Source organism: Corylus avellana, chromosome ca1 (genome assembly GCF_901000735.1).
Source record: "Corylus avellana chromosome ca1, CavTom2PMs-1.0".
In the NCBI taxonomy this organism is placed as follows: Eukaryota; Viridiplantae; Streptophyta; class Magnoliopsida; order Fagales; family Betulaceae; genus Corylus; species Corylus avellana.
Genome location: NC_081541.1, coordinates 12,158,054 through 12,176,934, shown reverse-complemented (window position 1 = coordinate 12,176,934; position 18,881 = coordinate 12,158,054). Strand labels below are relative to the sequence as shown.

Below are 18,881 nucleotides of genomic sequence, written 5' to 3'. Positions count from 1 at the left end.
CTCTTTATAATTTGTCTTTATTTGGGCTTAAAAGTACATTTTGGCCTCCTGTTACTGTTAACTTGGTTATGTACATCTTTCGGACTAGTGGAAAATATTAGAAAATATTTTCATGCGTTTTGGTTTGTACAGAAAATCAATAAATATTTCTTTTATTTTCTATAATCTAAGGAGGTATAAGGAAGCGTGTGAAAATACAAGACTTTGCAATTTGGTAAGACAATTATAAGAGGGTCCTTGCAGGTCTCATCTGTTCGAGCAAGTGCTTGGGTAGTAGAGCCCAAGACTTGCTTAGACAGGTAAGTCTCATAAAAGATCCTCTCACAATACTTCATGAAGGTTATTTTTCTTGATCAATTGGAAACATTTTCGATTGACCAATATTTTAAGTTGCACTAAGTACTTTTTTTTTTTTTTGTGAAAAAAAAAAAAAAATTCTAAACCGAAACAAAAGTGTGCATGATTAAGCTTCCACCATGAGCTTAGTCATTTTGTTTTAATGGTTAAAGCACTTTCGTGCAACTGTTTGTCCCTGAAACAGGTCGACCAAAGTTTAGTGGCTAGCAAAACCAGATGAACGATTATCAATTTATCATTACTTATAAGATTAAGATATTCTTTAATTCTCAGCCTCAAATGTTGACAGGGCAAGGCATAAAGTTCAAAAGTCCTTTTGTGGGGTGGAAGAAAACGCACAAAGGGCTAAAAGTAAATAACACCAAATTGAGAGAATTGACAGATAAAGAATCTCATGTCTGTTTGTGGTTGGCGTGGTGCTTTGATGATCTAGTTTCTCTTAATTTATTGCTCAACTCCCTGCATGATAAAGATGGTGGGAAGAGCCTAGTGGTTGTTAATGCACCAAATTTGGTTCAACATATATGCCAACATCCAATCCAAGCTGAATCAGACATATAAACTTATTCATTTTGTTCTTTCTTTTCACTACCCAAAATGTCTCGCCGTTGGATTGAGCTAGAGATTTTACAAGAAGCAAGTAGACAGCCACACAGGTTAGCAGAAATCTTGACACCCATGCTGATAGATTTGTGCAGGCAGCACTCAAGAACAAAATGTTTTACTGTATGCCTTCTCAACCGTAAAAATCAATCAAATCTACTACAGTTGAGGTTATTCAGCTACACAAATATTGCTTCAGTTTTACTACAAGCACAAAGAATGCTTTTCCACAAATCTAGCTTCTGTCCATACAGGACACATACAGATGCCAACACGTGTCCCAAAACAGAATATGGTGGATATGTGTCGTCATCGGGCTGTATCCAGAACCGCATAAGCCAGATCCATAGAATAACACACTGCGTTGCACGAGTGAAGAGTAATCTTCTATGAGAACTCTTAGAACCAAGAAGTCACACGTGCCTGGGTGCATCTTTGGTTCCTAAGTAGACAAGACAACACAAACATATTCCAAGAGTACGAATTTTGAGGGAATTCTTTGTGCACCCCCACAAAGGTGGTTCTCCTTCTCAAGCAACTTGTTTCCAACATATTCCTTAGGTGGCCACCCCTATAAACTTGCAGACTTACCATACAGCTTTTTCCATACCAGAGTTCCCCATTCATTTCAGTTCTTCAACTCAGAAAAAAATGGCTTCTGATAAGGGCAATGCCAATAATATTGATGCCTGCACCAACAGCAACCAATCAACTTCATTAGATAAAAAGCCCAACACGAAAGGCGCAACCAACGATAATTTGGGAAAAACACTGGCACAGAGAGCACTTTATGGATCACACAATCAACGGGTTGGGGGAAGAAAAATTACAAACAGCAGTGCCAGATCACTGCCAAGCAGGCTAAGCAAGGTTTCTTTGGGTGAAGATTCAGTCAGCTAAGGTATAGATTTTGCACCATTTTGATTTTAAAAATCTGGGTTGTAGTCAAAGACCCGCAAAATGTAAAATTGTGGATGTTACAATGTTTGTGTTTTAGAAAAGATAATGAATTGTGGAAATTTTACATGTACTGAATCAGGTATACGTGAATAAAGATATACCTTTATAAACTTGATCAGACAAACAACGGGCAAAACCATACTCGACAGCTCGAAAACAAAATGAAGTTCTTAAGGATTTGGAAAGGGACAGTAATCTTGGGCTTTCCAAATGAAGGTCATATATGTTCATATCATTTTATTCAGATGTCGCAAACACGGGTTGCAGTAGTCAAAGGCATGTTGTGTTATGATGTAAAACATATATTAAAGTACCTGGATTCTATATTTCTGTGCTGCCTTCCAAGTCATTTCAATTTATTTTTTTAATGTATTAATATATCATCCCATTTCTTAATGTGTATCAATTTCTGCCAACATCTTTAATCTTACGAAAAATCGCCACCTCTTCCCTATTCAACTAAACCTGACCAAATGCACTTACAAGTTAAATGCCTTAAAGGGAATTGAGAATCAGAAGGGAATATGGATGCCAAAGCTGTGAGGTTGTTAATGATAATCAAGCAAGAGTACAGACATAGAATAAATCGAATTTATACAAAATATAAACAAGAAACCCCTCTGCAATAATTTGGACATATATAAAATCTGTAACTCTTATATCCTGAACCTACAGGTCCTGGTTTCACAATTCCTAGCAAAGCAAGGTTAAAGTGCAATAGCACAGGGCATAAAGCTACACAGAGATCAAAGCTAAGCAGTGAGAAAATAATATGGAAGGATCTATTATTGTGGAGACTGATGATTTTAATGGAGTGAAATATATATACTCAACTTGTTAACGAATATCATGATCACAGAAATAAGAGCACATATATTTTGCTTCGATAGTTTATTTAGTCAAGATAGTAGGAACAGGGAGGTCATGATATCATGAATATTAAGCTAAACCTTAACTTGAAGGTTTATGAATGCAATTACAATGTAGCTCACATCTTTAGAAGGGAGCAACAAAAATTTTTGTATTATTGAATCTAGAAAGAAGACAGGATAAAGAAAAAAGGCACCTTGGAAAGGCAATGGTCACTGACAAAGGTGGTACTATTGTTTTGTACATCTACTACCATTTCCAGTGTTGCCCTACAAATACCCTAGTGCATCTCCATGCAAATCATCGTCTCCCATTATTGAACAGGCCGATCCATCATGTCCAAAATGCCCACAGCAAGGCCCTGAACAATGCCTCCGCTTTCTGGTAATATCAATTCCATCTCTTGGCCTTCTCTCTTTAAGCTTTCCTAAAGTGAGAGAATCATGAGGATTCCCAATTGTAAAACTCTGAACAATTCCATCTGCATCTTCCACCTCTGGAAGAATCAACGAGTCAGATGGACAATTATAGGTAATGTCATTCATGCCATGTGTTGACCTAGAAAGTTCTTTAATACGCGATAACATCATGGCAATTTGCTCACAAGCCACATCAAGGCGTTCCTCCGTTTCAATTGATTCCGTTAAAAGGGTTGAAGCCATCGATTCTAATAACTGAATCTTCTCAGAATGCTCTCTTGAAGTTGCAGTCCGGAAGGGGTTGGTGGAAGATGAATAAACACTGCGCCAACGGGTGGGTAGGTATTGATCTGGAATGTGAAAACAGTTATTAGTTGACAGGACGCGTAGAACATGTCTACAGAGGATGCCTGAAAACTCAAACTGATAGCAGCTACAGCTAATGTGCTCTTGACAAGGAGCCCATATCACTTTGCACCCTCCATCCATCTGAGTGTGGTGTCTGACCTGGAAACTACCTTCATCAACCTGAAGAGATGCATACTGCGGAGCCAACACAAGCTCCTCTTGGAGTTTACAGAAGGCGTAGGGAGTAAGAAGAGTGGCAGCATGGGATTCAATTGGTGAACCAGTTTTGAGGCTGACTTTCTGCAGTTTCCGTTGCATCTTTTGCTTTGCTCCAATCCGGTCATTAAAATCAACAATATAAGCTACCTGAGGAAAACAAAAAAGAAAATAAAAATCAGGTTTGACCAGCAAGACATAAAATTGATAAAGGAAGGAAAAAAATGAAATAAAGGTCACACACTTGCTCTACAAAATGATCCAGTTGAGACTGTGCACTCAAAAACCGTTGGATGAAAGCATTAATCAACTCTGACTGACATGCGCTCATCATTCCTGCAAAGAAGTACCGACGCAAGAATGATAAAGCCCAAAATGTCCGTAATGCATACAAGCTGACAATATGCTTATTTGCATGGAGTCCATATTTATTCACCATTTCCCTCCACCCCAGTTCAAAATCTTCCTGCGATTCCAGATTATAGAGCCGATGAAACTCAGCTTTCCAATCATCATAATGTGATCCGAGTAATACAGAAAACCAATCTGAAAACTTTGCAATGATATGCCAAATGCAAAAGGCATGTTTGGTTGCAGGCATTTCAATAGCAATAGCCTCTTTCAGCCACATGTTGTGGTCAGTTAATATTGTCTGTGGAGCCTTTTCTTTCATGAAGCCCAAAAATGTCTGTACAGAGCAATTAAAATCACATAAACGAACTAAGCTTAGCAAGAACAAGGTCAATATAACGATATTTAAGAAGATTACATAATAGAAATCTGGTTAATTTTTTTTATGATGAATCACATGCAACATCATAATACCTCAGATGCAGCACAGTCATATATCAGCAAAAAATTGGATCAGACACTCTTAAGGCAAAATCAAGCATAAATCTATTTATTATGTTTCTTAGTTTTGTTTTTGCAACCCATTCAAAAGTCGGCAAAACAATTGGAAGATCCGTTTAACACTTTGGAAAATAAAGGTCAGGCACACTAAATGTTGATTTTGCAGCCCATCCAAGAGTTAGCACTTAATGTCCGCATGAATACTGAGGGCTTACATTTAAAATGAGGTAATAGAGCAGAAAAACATGATGGTCCTCAGTTCCTTCATATGTATGTCCATAACCTTCTTACCTTCAATGCCCAAGAAAAAGACTGCAAATTTTCATCCTGTAGCAGCACACAACCAAAAAAGCATGTCATTCCATGATTGTCCACTCCAAGCCAAATGCCTAATAGCATATCATAGGCATCTAGGCGGTGGGTCGTGTCAAAAACCACTGCATCTCCAAATGCCTCATACAATTGAACTGATGAAGCGTAAGACCACGCAATATGCTCCAGCCTGTTATGGCCATCTATTTTGAAGTCATACTTGAAGTTAGGATTTTCATCTTTCAGTTTCTTGCACATTGCAATAAGATCAATAGAATCACTGTCTCTATCAACATTTCTAAAAGACTGTAAAAGATTTCTCACATCTATTTCTGTAAATGGTAGACACCCCAACTTAACACCTTTCTCTAGCTCCAACAATCTTAACATTTGTCGCACTGACATTCCAGCTTTTGCAAACATACAGATCCGAATCTTGTCATCTGGAGATATGGTACAATAGGCAGGAAGGAGACGTACTTCTTGTGGTTTTAACAGTTCATGGTTGTGGATGTTGCTAAAGCCTGTAACCCGCCACTCAGGGACCTCAAAGTCTGCCCGCTTAACAATGCGCATATACGCCTGACAACCACAGCGTGATGATTTGCGATTTCTCTGCATCTTTCCATCTTCTGATGGTTTCATCTGTGGATATCCACCACGATGGCAAGCAAAATCCCTTCTTGTAACTCCTCGACCAACCCCATCCTTGCCTCGAGTACGATGGCGTCTAATTGAAAAGCCACATTGTTTTGCAAAACTGCAATAAAATTCATAAGCGGCTTCTTGGGAAACAAATCTTTGGCCTATAAATGGCACAAGGTTCACAGAAGTTTGTCGTGACAAAATTGTGTTGTCAGGCGTTCCCTCTATGGTGCCAATATCATCCTGAGAATAATCTGTGCCATTTTCAGAAGATTCCATCACTACACTTGTTCCTTCTGACATTGTCTGCTTGATAGATGAATGAAATCGCAGATAAAGAACCTGCGGGAAAAAACTTAACAGCTTAACCATAAAATGCAGCTGAAGGATACGATATGCACCCAAAAAAAATAAAAAATAAAATAGAGAGATGCAGCTTAAATTCCTTGTACTCCAAAGTATATAGGCAATGCAAACGGGTGGCATACCATGAAGGTTAAAAAAAAAAATTTAAGAAGAAAAAACAATCATTGTCAAGACAGGGTATCATTTCACTGGTTTCTAGAAACCATCTTTCTTGATTACAGAATATAAGTCCTATCATTCTTAAATTTTAGGTATCAGAACTTCATCAAATATCTCTTTAATCTTAATTTTTTTTTTTTTCCCAAATACCCCAATTTCCACCAACTTTGGTGGCATCAAAACAACTGCATTACCTCAGTACCCAAGCTAATTGAATAAAAAACATAAATAAAGCTCCAAACTGAACCCAAAGAACTATTCTTGAAAACTAAACTCCACAATGCAACTTTGATCTCCAACTCATTCAACTCCCTTCAAACCCGCAGATTCTCACATGGGTCTCTCAGAAATAAACCAAAACCCACAAAAATATTTCATCCCAAAAACTTGATCCATCCGTTTCCAACCTCCACAAGATCCATATCTCATACAGTTATAAAAATCCCACAAAAAGAAATAAAGAACAACGATCACTAACATGAAAAATGAGCTACATTCTAAGTTAATTCAATTAAATAACACTTCTAAAAAAAAAAACCAATTATTAAAAACAAAAAGAAACATACATTTATACGTACCTGGGTCCGATCTAAGAACCTAAAAAGTGCGTTATTTAACGGTCAATAACGGCCAGAAAATTAAAGAGAGAGAGAGAGAGAGAGAGAAACTATGGAACTGGCGGGGAGGGAGTAACGCGCATCCCTGGGGAGAACGATAAGGTTTTTCAGGGGAGGATGGCTATCATGCGCCGTGTGGATACACGGCTTTATCGAGTGCGCACTGCGATTGTCAGCCGTTGGATCAAAACAGGGCTATATATTTTTGCCAGAACGGGCCCGTGATGTGGGGATCGGTGCTTACGTGCGCGGGGGGCGCACGAAATGGCCCCGCGCACGAAATGGACGGCCTGGACACGAGAACTGTGTGTTGTCCTTAGCCTTATCCCCGGTGGCGCACGTTAGACGAAACGAAACCCTAATGTCTATAACTTTACCAATAGGACCAAGCCCAAGGTCCAAGGCTTTCGTTCATATATATTAGTGTTAGTGGGCTTCACAAGGTATTCGTGTTCTTTTTGCTTGCAAGTAAGGCCTGAAACCTAATTTTCATCCAAGTTTCAAATAGCATGACAAGATATGACTAGATCAACATGTTTGGATTCATGTAGCAGACCAGTAATGCTAGGATCGTCATTTTATCCTCCAAAAGTTGCTGTGGCTTTTAAAATCACTATTAGATCAAAATTCAATAGTAGTCCATGATGAATTCAATGGTAATTTTAAAAGATACACCAACTTTGGGAAGATAAGAAGATTGTCCCTAACATTACTCATATTTATGAGTTCATCTATATGACAGACGCTTAGTTTGACGTGACCTTTTGTCATGCCCGGACCCTTAAAAAAAAAAATTAAAATTTGAGGATAAAAAACTTGTAAACTGTGAACTGTCATCATCAGCGGTGAACGCCGAGCACCATTGAGGATGAGACACCCATATCTTCTGCGACGAGTTACCCACTGTCAAAATCCCTAGATCTAAAATGCTTTTGAGCTGCGTAACTTACATTTTGAATAAATTTAAAAAGAGACATTTTCAGAAGTCCTTATTTTAGAATAAAGAAGAAAGTGACTCGAGGATATGCCAATTATTTGATTTCAGATCTGATGAGTAGTTTATAGCCAACGGGTAGTCTTTGCTCAAACTAGAGAAAAAAATAAAAATAATACAAGACATTGTAGGTCATCTTAAAATTATGAATTGGACACAAAACATGGTATATACTTTGTTATTTGTTTGTTAAATACCAATCAAGATCTCTTACCAAAGATACGTCAGCCATCAGTGAGGGGAGAGGGAAGAGGAAAAGAGAGATCACAATTCATGCATTTTCTAACCTAAAATTTTAATTTTTTTAAAAGGTACCGGACGTGTCACAATGCCATGTTCGGACTAGGCGGACACTGGTACCAACGTTCACCATATAGATGAACTCCACATTTATTTATGTAGTAAGTAAGAACAGATAACATTTGCATGTTGTGGTAGGGGTGAGCATTGGAGGTGGCAGAATATAAATGGGCTTTTCGCTTTTTGCCTCCGTCATTGTTGGAAGGTCGGAATGGCCTGTGACTCTTTTCTAACGGAGGTCATTTCCGTTCAGCTTTTGCCTTCAAAATGTCAGAGGTAAAATCAAGCAAAAGCCTTAGAAGAAATATATATATATATATGCTGCAGAGCAGACTTGTCTTTGTTTGAGACGAAGATCGAGTCCTCGTTTAATCATCAATGGCAAACACAAACACAATGGAGACAGAGAGAGAGAGAGCAAAACACAAATGGATTCGTGCGGAGGTGTATTAAGAGAGAGTGCAGGCAAGTGCGCTCGAGTGCAGGTATGGGTCGCAGTACCAGAGAGGATGCAAGCTGAGTGCGCTCGAACGTAGATCAAGTGCAGATATCGGTCGCAATACCAGAGAGGATACAAGCCGAATGCGCTCGAGTGCAGATCGATCGAGTATTAGAGAGGAGTTTTTTTATACACGTGAAGGAATGTATTTGCTTGTTGTAAATCTGTTGTTGATTTATTACAATCAGTTGGAGTTAGTTATTAGTTGTTTGAAGCTTATTAAGCTTATAATCAAGTGTATAAATGCTACTTCATGTAACTTGCAACATTCAAGTTGAATATATCAAAGAATTCATTCACTCTCTGTTTTTCATTTGTTCTTGAGTTTTCTTCCCTCTTCTTTGCATTCTTTTGTTACGAATTGCAAAGTTTGACAAGGTGCATGGGAAGAAATATATATATTTTAAAAAATAATGGTGTATCAGAGTCAGAATCTCGTCGGAAATGGAAACCAACATCCCCTCCTGCCTCCAACGTTTGTTGGAAAGGAAAATGGACCACCACCCCTGCCTCTTCCTCTATCTCTGCCTGCAGTTGGTAACAAGTCAATGACAGGTCAACTATTGAAATCGCCTCCGCCTGTGCATAGTCGTGCGTAATTTTTAGATGGGATTTGTTTAATTTGTGTAATCATATCATAGAGAAAATGCATCATTCTCTCACGGGTTGATTACGGGTCGACAATCAGAATCGCCTCCGCCTGTGCATAGCCGCCCTTCGTTTTTGTGACACAAAATTGCATAATTTTCTACGGATGGGATTTGTTTGATTTGTGTACATAATCATATCGTAAAGAAAATGCATCATTTTCTCAAGTGTCGATGAGGGGTCGACAATTGGAATTGCCTCCGCCTGTGCATAGCCGCCCTACGTTTTCGTGACGCAAAATTCCATAATTTTTATTTTTTTTATGGATGAGGTGTGATTGATTTGTGCAATCACATCATATAGAAAATGCACCATTCTCTCACTCATGACTCACCTTCGTCACTTAAAGTAGGTAGCTCTAATTATCTTTTCGCAAACCTTTTAAATGCTAAGCCATAGTTGTCCTTACTACAGCAAGCAAAACTCTATGATGTGCATGCTTAGGCCTTAGCTTTACACTATATATATATATATATATAGATGCAAACAGGACAAGGGCAAAGACAAAGCAACAGTTTTCGAGGAAACCAAAGTTGTTTTTATATAACCGGTCTAGATTACATGTTGTATATTTCATCCACTGCATAAGTAGTGCGCAAATTAATGTGAATTTTCATGGTATACAGTACCTTCATATTGGAAAAAAGTATGGAGCGCAGGCTGCCTCTTACATGCATAAACATGTCTTCTACACGTACGTACGCTGTGGGGCACGAAAGAGCTGCTCCATCGTCTTGGTGTGTAGAAATATCATCAATGCCGCTAAAAGTTTTAGAGTCTGATATTATATATGCATGAATGTATGTATGTATGTATGTATGTATTTGAAATTGACATGATTTAACAATGGGCATGAATGAATGGCCTAGCTTCGTCAACGGAACAGACCGCAAACTAGTCCTGATAATGCCTTCTACCTTATCCTCCGAGAAGTAGTCCCCCACCACCCTAGCTCGATCATCAACTTTTTTGGTGTTTCGTGGTGTCTAAGCAACACAGGTTTTAATGCGATCTAGACCCCAAATATTGCACTAGCTAGACATCATCCTTCTTAAGGGAAGAAAAGCTACAGGAGAAAAGAACCCCCATATATATATATATGGCAAACGTTTAGTGGGGGCTAATTGGCGCACTCCAAGGATGTGGAAGTGTCCGACATATATAACACCGACGATATATAGCCCCCTTGCAAAAATAGATAAATCAGTGATCACTAGTCTCTTAGGATATATATTGGGAACACTCTAATGATTAATTAAGTTGGTCTTTTGCCGGAGGAGGGAGAAAAACTAAATGCAGAGTTGAAGAGAGGGAGAGGAGGTACATGTCTTGCAGTTTGGAGAGATAGAGTAGTATATCATTTTTACAGTGAGGCTTGGATGCTTGGGCCCTATGCTAAGTAGGGGTTAGGTGTTCGGGTTGCTATGCCTAGCGAGGCCACCGTGCCCAACAAGATGAAAGCAAAGAAAGGGAGACATGTAAATTATTGTGTTCCGGCCATATTGTTAAAGTATAAAGAAAATGAGTAATTAATATACTTAAGTGAATTCAAACCTATTGATTGACTTAGGTTTTTGGGATAAAAGTGATGTTCTAATATATACATTAACTTATTCTTAGTTGTTGGTTAGCATTAACTACTACAGCCAAAACTTGATGAAGAGGATGCTCCGGCAGTGAAACATGCGTTCAATTTGGCGGTGGCACACTTAGAGGAAGAGTGAGCGAGAAAAAGAAAAGAAAAATGATATGTTGGGATTGGGAAAACAAATATTTGGGATTTTTCAAATACGGGAACAAAGAAAATGGGAAAGAATGATCAGCTTCAAATCTTAATTTTTTTGTTAGGAAAAAGAGAGAAGATGGGTATGATGTGATGTAGGCCGGCTTGATGGTGCTTGTGCTTTGGATTGGGTTGCAAGGTTGGACTTGGGTAATCATGGTAGTCATGTTTGAGAATGAGATATTGCTGGGGTGGATTTTGTGGGTATTGTTGATTATTTTTATTTTTATTTTTATTTTTTTGCGTGGTAAAAGATGTAGCTTTCGACGTGTTCAGACCATCCCTAAAAACCCTACTTTGAAGTGAGTGGGTGTTGGATATCGATCACTCTTGAATAAAAGCTTTAAGAGGTGGCAAGGGAGATTGAGATTCCCTCCAATTACTTAAAATTAGAGATTCTCATATTATGAAATTGTGGCCTTTCATTTTAAATTTAATGGTCTATAAAATCATTTAAACATCGATAAAACAAAAATCAGCTTAAAATCAAAATTTAATGCCTCGATTATACAAAAACAGCTGATATTTTATAGGCCATTGAATTTAAAATAAATGGTCACGATTTTGTAACATGAGATTATCCAATTTTAAGTAATTGAATTTGGAGGGGATCTCAATCTTAGAAGGGTTCGATGATCCCTAAGTAGGGTTTTTGGTAAAGAGGTAAATCATAGGTACATACTAATTAATTACATATGCATTTAGCTTAATCCCTAGCTAGCTAGCTACCGCATGTTGTAATTATTATGCATTTATAAATGAACCCACCCAATGTTAATGATAATGATAATAGCTTCAAATTAAAGTTGATGCCCTACCAAACGACTGGAGAGAGGCATATTAAAGAAGGGCCATCCTTCCCAAACTCATATTCTTAGTTTAGTGCATGACACACTGACACACTCACAAACACATGATCAGGTATTGGTATATTATAAATATCGTATTTGGCTGCATGCTCAAACCCTGGACGTACGTACGCATTTGGTGTCGGCTGGGGATGATATCCCGGCCCATCGCTTTAGAAGGATCTTGGAAAGATTCTCTACTTGAATACTTTTGATGGCCTTTCAATGACGTTTGTGAAGTCAAATGAGGTTGGATTGCGGGGTGAAACACGTACAGTCACCAGTCATCATCCTGGCGCACGAGCAATATTGCAACAGCGACGTCCCCAGCCAGTAGTGGCCGACCGACACTCACTTTCACTCATCAATTCTACATCGGCGTTTTCCCCTGTGTTGCCAATTTCTGTCACCAAGTGCTTCATCTTTGTCACATATAGAAAGACAAAACCGTATATATGCTCGCTAAAATAATGGATATCAAATAACCCGGCCATTTAGTATCCCCACAATAACTACTCCACTATTATCCACAATATATCCATTTTTATATCTAATTTTAATAGAGAAATGCTACAACGTCTACTACTGCTGTTCTTCTCGGCTCCTTCTTACCTAAGGTGTCCGTTGTTTTTAGCCTCCCATCTTTTGGGTTATGGAGGATCGGAAGAGAGAGATTTGAGATTTTTTGAGGAAGAGAGATGATCAATAGAGAAAAAAAAAAAGGAATGTAGGAGAGAGAAAAGACCGATTTTCTTGGTTTAATTTTTTTTTTTTTTAAAAAAAAAAATTGCCACCTCAGCCCAAAGGACATTAGTAGACGTTGTAACATTATTCTCACTTTATAATATATATATATATATATATATATATATATATATATATAAAAGATATAGTACATAGTATAATTTTGTAGACTATTATGCGGCTTTTATCCTAAATTTAGCCTGCGGAATTTTTAAAACATAACAAGAATGTGTTCGTCTCGACCCACAACGATATACTTGGAATCGACCCCAAAATAGCAGAGCAGCACATCGTCTCAATTTAGATCCAAAAGCCAGCGCTACCATTCTACTTTTGCTCACCAGAAGTTTTGCTGTGACGTCATTCTAGTTCTATTATAGTGGTCGTACATATAACGGTCCATTAAATAATATTTTTAAAAGACAAAAAAGTTGCATCTTAGCCGACAACTTGTAGGGCAGGGCAGGGCAGAAACTAAAGCTTATTTTGTAGGTAGGGGGTGAGTGCAAGACTCACTATCAATCTTTCATAGCAAAAGACAACAAAGCAACAGTTATACAGCATTATTCTCTCTCCAGGGCTTTGAATATACTTGGGATTTTAACTGATGCTCATGAGTTTTGAGGCTATTTGTGTTCGTTTGCATGGCACATATCTATCCTCCGGTCCCCCTCTCTATATATACATGCATTTGAGAATTCATTCCCCCATATATCTCACACACCCCATATATATATATATATATAACCTATCAGAGAGACATTAATTATAAGATACCATGAGTTCATCGGAGAACACCTTCTTCGTTGATGAGTCAGCGTCCGACAAGAAACCATCGTCGGTGCTAAGGCTATTTGGTTTTCCGGTGACAGGCTGTGACGATGTGCCGGCAATATCAGTGCCGTGTGATATTGGATATAGAAAGAGATCGTTTGAGTGCCAGTACTGTAACCGGGAATTCTCAAACTCCCAAGCGCTGGGCGGCCATCAAAATGCGCACAAGAGAGAACGGCAATGGGCCAAGAGGGCCCAGTTCCAAAACGATTATCATCATCATCACCATCAACGGTTTGTCGTAGGAGCTGTCCCAATGATGGCTGCGCATGCAGCAGGGAGATCAGGATCGTTCGTTTGTTCAGGTGGGTCCCCAAGCATCGGTAATACTAATAATACACCTGTCGGGCGCCCACATCAGCTTCCTGCTGCGGGCCCAGGTGATCTGGCGCCCCCCAGAAAAGCCACGTCAATTGCCGAAATGTATGGAGCCGGAGGAGACGATGTTGATCTCCACTTGAGGCTGGCACCCTCAAGGACCTTATAATTAATGAGCTGCAAACCATGTAATAATTATGTGATAGAGGAGGAATCCATCGTATTAATTTATTTTTCTTTTTACATTGTTCCAACTAAATAGGAAAGGGCCTTCCAAACAAAAAAAAAAAACTAAATAGCGCATTTTATACGTAAAAAGTATATATATATATATCAAGATGTTGTAGTTTTCACATAAAATTTAGATTTGGATCTCGAACGTTGGAGTGGGACGACACTAAATGTTCGATGTTGGACTCCAAATGTTTGATATAGTATATGGTATTTTTTTAAAAAAAATTTGGACAACACATCCCTTTTGAACGTTCATGAGAGGCCTATAAATCCACACCTAGGTCAATGCTTTCTTATTTTAGTGGCCCTCTTTATCTCATAACCCTAGAGTGAGAGAGAGAGTGGAATTTTGGGACAGAGAAATAAGTTATCTTTGGTCTTATCTTCGAGAGAGATATTGTCCAACTGTTTTGGCTTTGTTTGGGATAAAATCTATTATGGGTCCCACTCAAGCATCATGAGATTATCTCTTAACCATTATCTGAATGTGGATAACCTTTGATCTATTGATCACCCCATTATCTCTAAACCACCTCCCACTATCTATCATCCATCAACCATCTGAAGATGGAACATGGAGAGAGCAATTACATAAAATCCAATAAAAGGGATGGATCAAATCGCCGAAACCCATTTGATGCTCTTATTATTTTGCAGACAATCCATCACCGGTCAAGTTGTACCAAAAACTGCATCAACAGTTTGACACCGTCTATGAGGACGACAGCTCTCATCCTTTTTAAAAATCACGATCCATAGTCGATTGTATTAGATTTGTTTGTACGTACACCAAATCGGTGTTTGATTTCGTCAAATCTCTCTGCAAGGTCTTGGATCCGTCGTTTGAGACTCTTGAACGAAAGGGCAATCAGTTGGGATCTGCATCCGACTGTAACAAATTTGTGTTGTGGCATTCATTGGATTCACAAGAAAATGCTCTTACGTACATACAGATTTGATCCGTAAGCTATATATATATATATGCCAACGCAAATTTGTATCTAAAAAAAAAAAAAAGATGGAAATTTTAGTTGGGTTTGAAAGTCTCTTGCCTAGAACATGTATAGAAATTGTGAGTTCAATTTCATTTTTTATTGTACATTGTGATCCATAATCACATGCCAAAATTACATGGCCCTCGGTGCTACTCATCTCACCTCTAAGCCTCTCTTTTACATGTCTTTGATCCATTAGATTTGACTATAAGGGAGAAAACAAAAAGGCCACTTGACGTCACCCCCAAACCTTATAGCGAATAAGGTATATGTGCATTATTTGTTTGGCCACACACGTACATCCGGATGCAGAAGGGAAGTTGAACAATTGTTTTTTCTTATCAAATTCTTTCATTTACATCTAACGAAAGCCAATAAAAAACAAATGTGATGCTTATTTTATTAAAATATTATTATGTGCCACAAAGGAGAGCTTAATTTTCTTGCTTCTTATCTCACTGATTGAGAAATATTTGTAAAAGAAATTGGGGAAAATACAGAAAAGGAAAATGCTCATAAAGTGTAAGGTGTGTTACAAAGTCACTTTCCTTTAAGAAAATATTTGCCTCCACCAAAACTGGTATGCAATAGGGTTAATTACAACAAATTTTTCTCCTGTTGTTTTAACTGCATTTTGCACAAACGAATTAAACCCGAAAATATCCTTAGATTTTCTATCCAATCAAAAGAGAAAGACTCTTGATAATATTTAGGGGTGTCAATGCCGGGGGTTAAAAACTGTCCGCTAACCGCTTAACCGTATTAACCACTAACCGCCTAACCGCTATAACCACCTAGCGGTTAGTGGTTATTGGGTTTACTAACCGTAACCGCTAACCGCCTTTTTATATAATATATTTTTATAATTATAATTATAAAAATATTTATACATATAACATAATCACTTGATCATTAAATTACAATTTTTTTTTTTAAAAAAAATAATTAAATCACAATTTGAGTATTAATATATTATCACTATAATTTATATGATTATATCATATAATCACAAGATCATTAAATCACAATTTTTTTTTAAAATAATTAAATCACAATTTGAGTATTAATATATTATCATTATAATTTATATGATTATATCACATGATCAATTGATCATTAAATCATTTGATTATATAATAACAAATTATACATATATAATATGACAAAACTCATAAGTATACCAATTCATACTAATACAACAATTAAATATCTAGAGACTTATTTTCAATGTATGTTATAAACTTATAAGTCTATATATGTTATAAATCTATATAAGTCTACATATGCATATGAATAATATAAATGTATAATATCAATACTTAATCATATGATTCAATGACAATTCAAATACTTTATTCAAGACTTCAAGTGAATCATATTATTAATGTACAATGATGATATAATTCGTATAATATCAAATTAAGTAATTGACATTAGATTTAACAATGACTAATGTGTTATAAACACAATTTAAGTATTAATGTATTATCATTATAATTTTAGTAATCTATATATTATCACTATAATTGATATGATTATATCACATGATGACTTAATCATTAAATCATATGATTATGTAATAATAAATAATACATATATAATATGACATAACTCATAAGTCATAAGTCTACAAGTTAATGATCATATGATTCATGTAAAATGATAATCACAATTGATTCAATTGAATTAAACAATATATTACTTATAACTACAATTTAATTAAAGCATTATTAGATACTTTAGGAATTTAGGATTTAGGAGTTTGAACATTACCATTTACCACTAGATATTAAGTTCAATTCAAAGAAAAAAGATTATAAGTAAATTATAAATATGACAATAATTTAAATAATTAATCATATGATATAATTTAATGAGATTATATGATTATATAATATCAAATTAAGTAATTGACATTAGATTCAAAAATTGTGTTACTTATAATCACAATTGAAGTATTAATGTATTTTTTGAACATTTTTTAGGCAAAAAGAAATTTAACCATTTTTTGAACAATTTTGAATTTTTTTGAACTATTTGTAACAATTTTTTTTAAAATTGAATCATCGATAGTTAATAGTTTTACCCTTGAACCTTTTTTTTTAAAAAAAATACTAGTAAATGTAAATTTTGAGTCAAATATTTTTGATTTTTTAATTTGGGCTCTTTTTTATAGCAATTGGGCCCAAGAAGACACTAAAAAAAAAAAAAAAAACAAGGGTAAAAAAAACCCCAAAAAGGCCCAAAAATCTCAATTTTGAAAAAGCGGTTAGCGGGCGGTTATCTATTTCATTAACCGCTAACCGCCTAGCGGTTGCGGTTAGTGAAATTTACTAATCGCTAAAGCGGTTACTGTTAACAGTTATTGCCAATAACCGTAACCGCCTTGACACCCCTAATAATATTAAAATAAATTCCAGAGAAGAGTTTTAAATTAATTGAATAATCAGAGATAATTATCCACTCGACTACTAAATAATTTTGAATTTCAAAATTAAACTGCTATTTTAAATTTCGAAAATAAACTGTTGTTTTTGAATTTCGAAATTAAACTGCTTATCGAACATACACTTAACACTGTTAGATTAAATAATTATCTAATAATAATCATTAAACCTTAATTATTTAATCTCAACCGTTAGATCAAAGTTAATTTAATTTTACAATTAACTTTAACTATAGTCCAATAAATCCAACCACTGGATCTACCTAGAAGCATCCTACGGTTTAGATCAAACCACTTGATCAAACGATCTTGACCGTTCAAAAATGAATGGTCATGATCAGATCACTTCGAGTTCTGATGCCTGAAGCGCCCTACAGCCCACGCCATGTGCATTTGTGCGTCCAGTACTATAACAAGCACTAAAGTGTATCCTAGTATAGTTCATTTAATAGCTTAAGTTTGTTGGGCTTTATAAATGCCAACAAAATCTTCTCTCTTTTCAATGTGGGACTCTCTTCATTCAATGCTGTTTGAAAACTTCCATTTTAAAAGATTCCCAAGACACAAAATAATATTTGATAACTATTAATTTTGAAAATATTTCTACAATATCATTGCTATTATTTGGGTGCACATGCTCTCTTTTGCCAAATTATTGCAGATCAATAAAAAGGGAAAGTTTCCTTCAAAAAAATAAAAAATAAAAAATAAAAAGGGAAAGTTCAAGACTGCCAGACCAAGAAATGGGTCGATGAAAGTGTTGATCTCTGTAGAAAAGCAAGATAAGTTCATGCTCAGTTAACTGTTTATGGGAGCATTTTTGCATATATAAATATACGTGCTTTGATAACTCATTGCCCTAAAAACAAAATAAATAAATAAATAAAATAAAATAAAATACTAACCCATCAATGCCATAAAGGAAGACGCTGCTAAGTGTTGATAACTTATTTTTGTATTATAAATATATGTCAATTTCTAGAAAGGGATATGATTATATAATACAAATATTTGATTTTGGGGATTGTAAAGCAAATTCCTATGTTGCTCTCATCAATAGAGAGAGGCTTTTTAATGCTTCCAAGAATAGAGCTACACGTGTAGCATACAAGCAGTTTCAAATCTGGGCTTGGGCGTGGGTGATGAGTACAAGAATCTCATACTCGTGACTTAGGCAATCCAAGCACCTCTAGCGATCATCCCAATCAATAGGCCATCATCCAAGCTGCTTTGAAGGACTCCTAGCAAGACTCTTAGCACCATTGAGGTTCTCAACATCCTCTAAGATTCCGAGCATCATTAAAGTCTCCTCGCAGAGGAACCGTGTTAGCCTCATTTTGAGCAGAGGAGACCTTTCACGAGCAATTCATACTAACTGGATTCTCTTTGGAGATTATAAAGATAAAGGAAGACGATAGACAGCAATAGCAATTTGTCATTGCTAGATGTGTCTTGAACAATTCACATAATTCCTTTCATTCATTGTGTGTGGCAACATAGCAATATGCAGCAAG

At 36.4% G+C, this 18,881-nt stretch overlaps 2 protein-coding genes across 3 annotated transcripts; one reads left to right on the top strand and one right to left on the bottom strand.

Moving 5' to 3' along the window:
• Positions 1 to 898: 898 nt before the first annotated feature.
• Positions 899 to 7,061, bottom strand: LOC132185925 (protein FAR1-RELATED SEQUENCE 11-like). 2 transcript variants are annotated; one of them, XM_059599752.1, is made up of 5 exons: positions 6,674 to 7,061; positions 4,917 to 5,924; positions 4,018 to 4,461; positions 2,987 to 3,923; positions 899 to 1,649 (listed from the first exon to the last, which is right to left on the bottom strand). In XM_059599752.1, exons 2-4 carry the CDS (start codon positions 5,883 to 5,885, stop codon positions 3,060 to 3,062), a joined length of 2,277 nt encoding a protein of 758 aa, XP_059455735.1. In that variant the 5' UTR covers positions 5,886 to 5,924; positions 6,674 to 7,061; the 3' UTR covers positions 899 to 1,649; positions 2,987 to 3,059. The 2 variants fall into 2 exon arrangements, with proteins under 2 accessions (XP_059455735.1, XP_059455727.1); XM_059599744.1 differs by having other exon boundaries at positions 6,686 to 7,061.
• A 6,257-nt stretch (positions 7,062 to 13,318) lies between these two features.
• On the top strand, positions 13,319 to 13,861 carry LOC132182498 (uncharacterized). Its single transcript, XM_059595800.1, has one exon. The coding sequence runs from the start codon at positions 13,319 to 13,321 to the stop codon at positions 13,859 to 13,861; it is 543 nt and encodes a 180-aa protein (XP_059451783.1).
• The last annotated feature ends 5,020 nt before the right edge of the window (positions 13,862 to 18,881 follow it).

Coding starts and splice junctions, on each gene's coding strand:
- LOC132185925 (XM_059599752.1), bottom strand. CDS start 5,885: ATGTCAGAAGGAACAAGTGTAGTGATGGAATCTTCTGAAAATGGCACA. Junction 4,462..4,916: donor CTTTTTCTTGGGCATTGAAG/GTAAGAAGGTTA, acceptor TGCTCTGTACAG/ACATTTTTGGGCTTCATGAA. Junction 3,924..4,017: donor TGGATCATTTTGTAGAGCAA/GTGTGTGACCTT, acceptor TGTTTTCCTCAG/GTAGCTTATATTGTTGATTT.
- LOC132182498 (XM_059595800.1), top strand. CDS start 13,319: ATGAGTTCATCGGAGAACACCTTCTTCGTTGATGAGTCAGCGTCCGAC.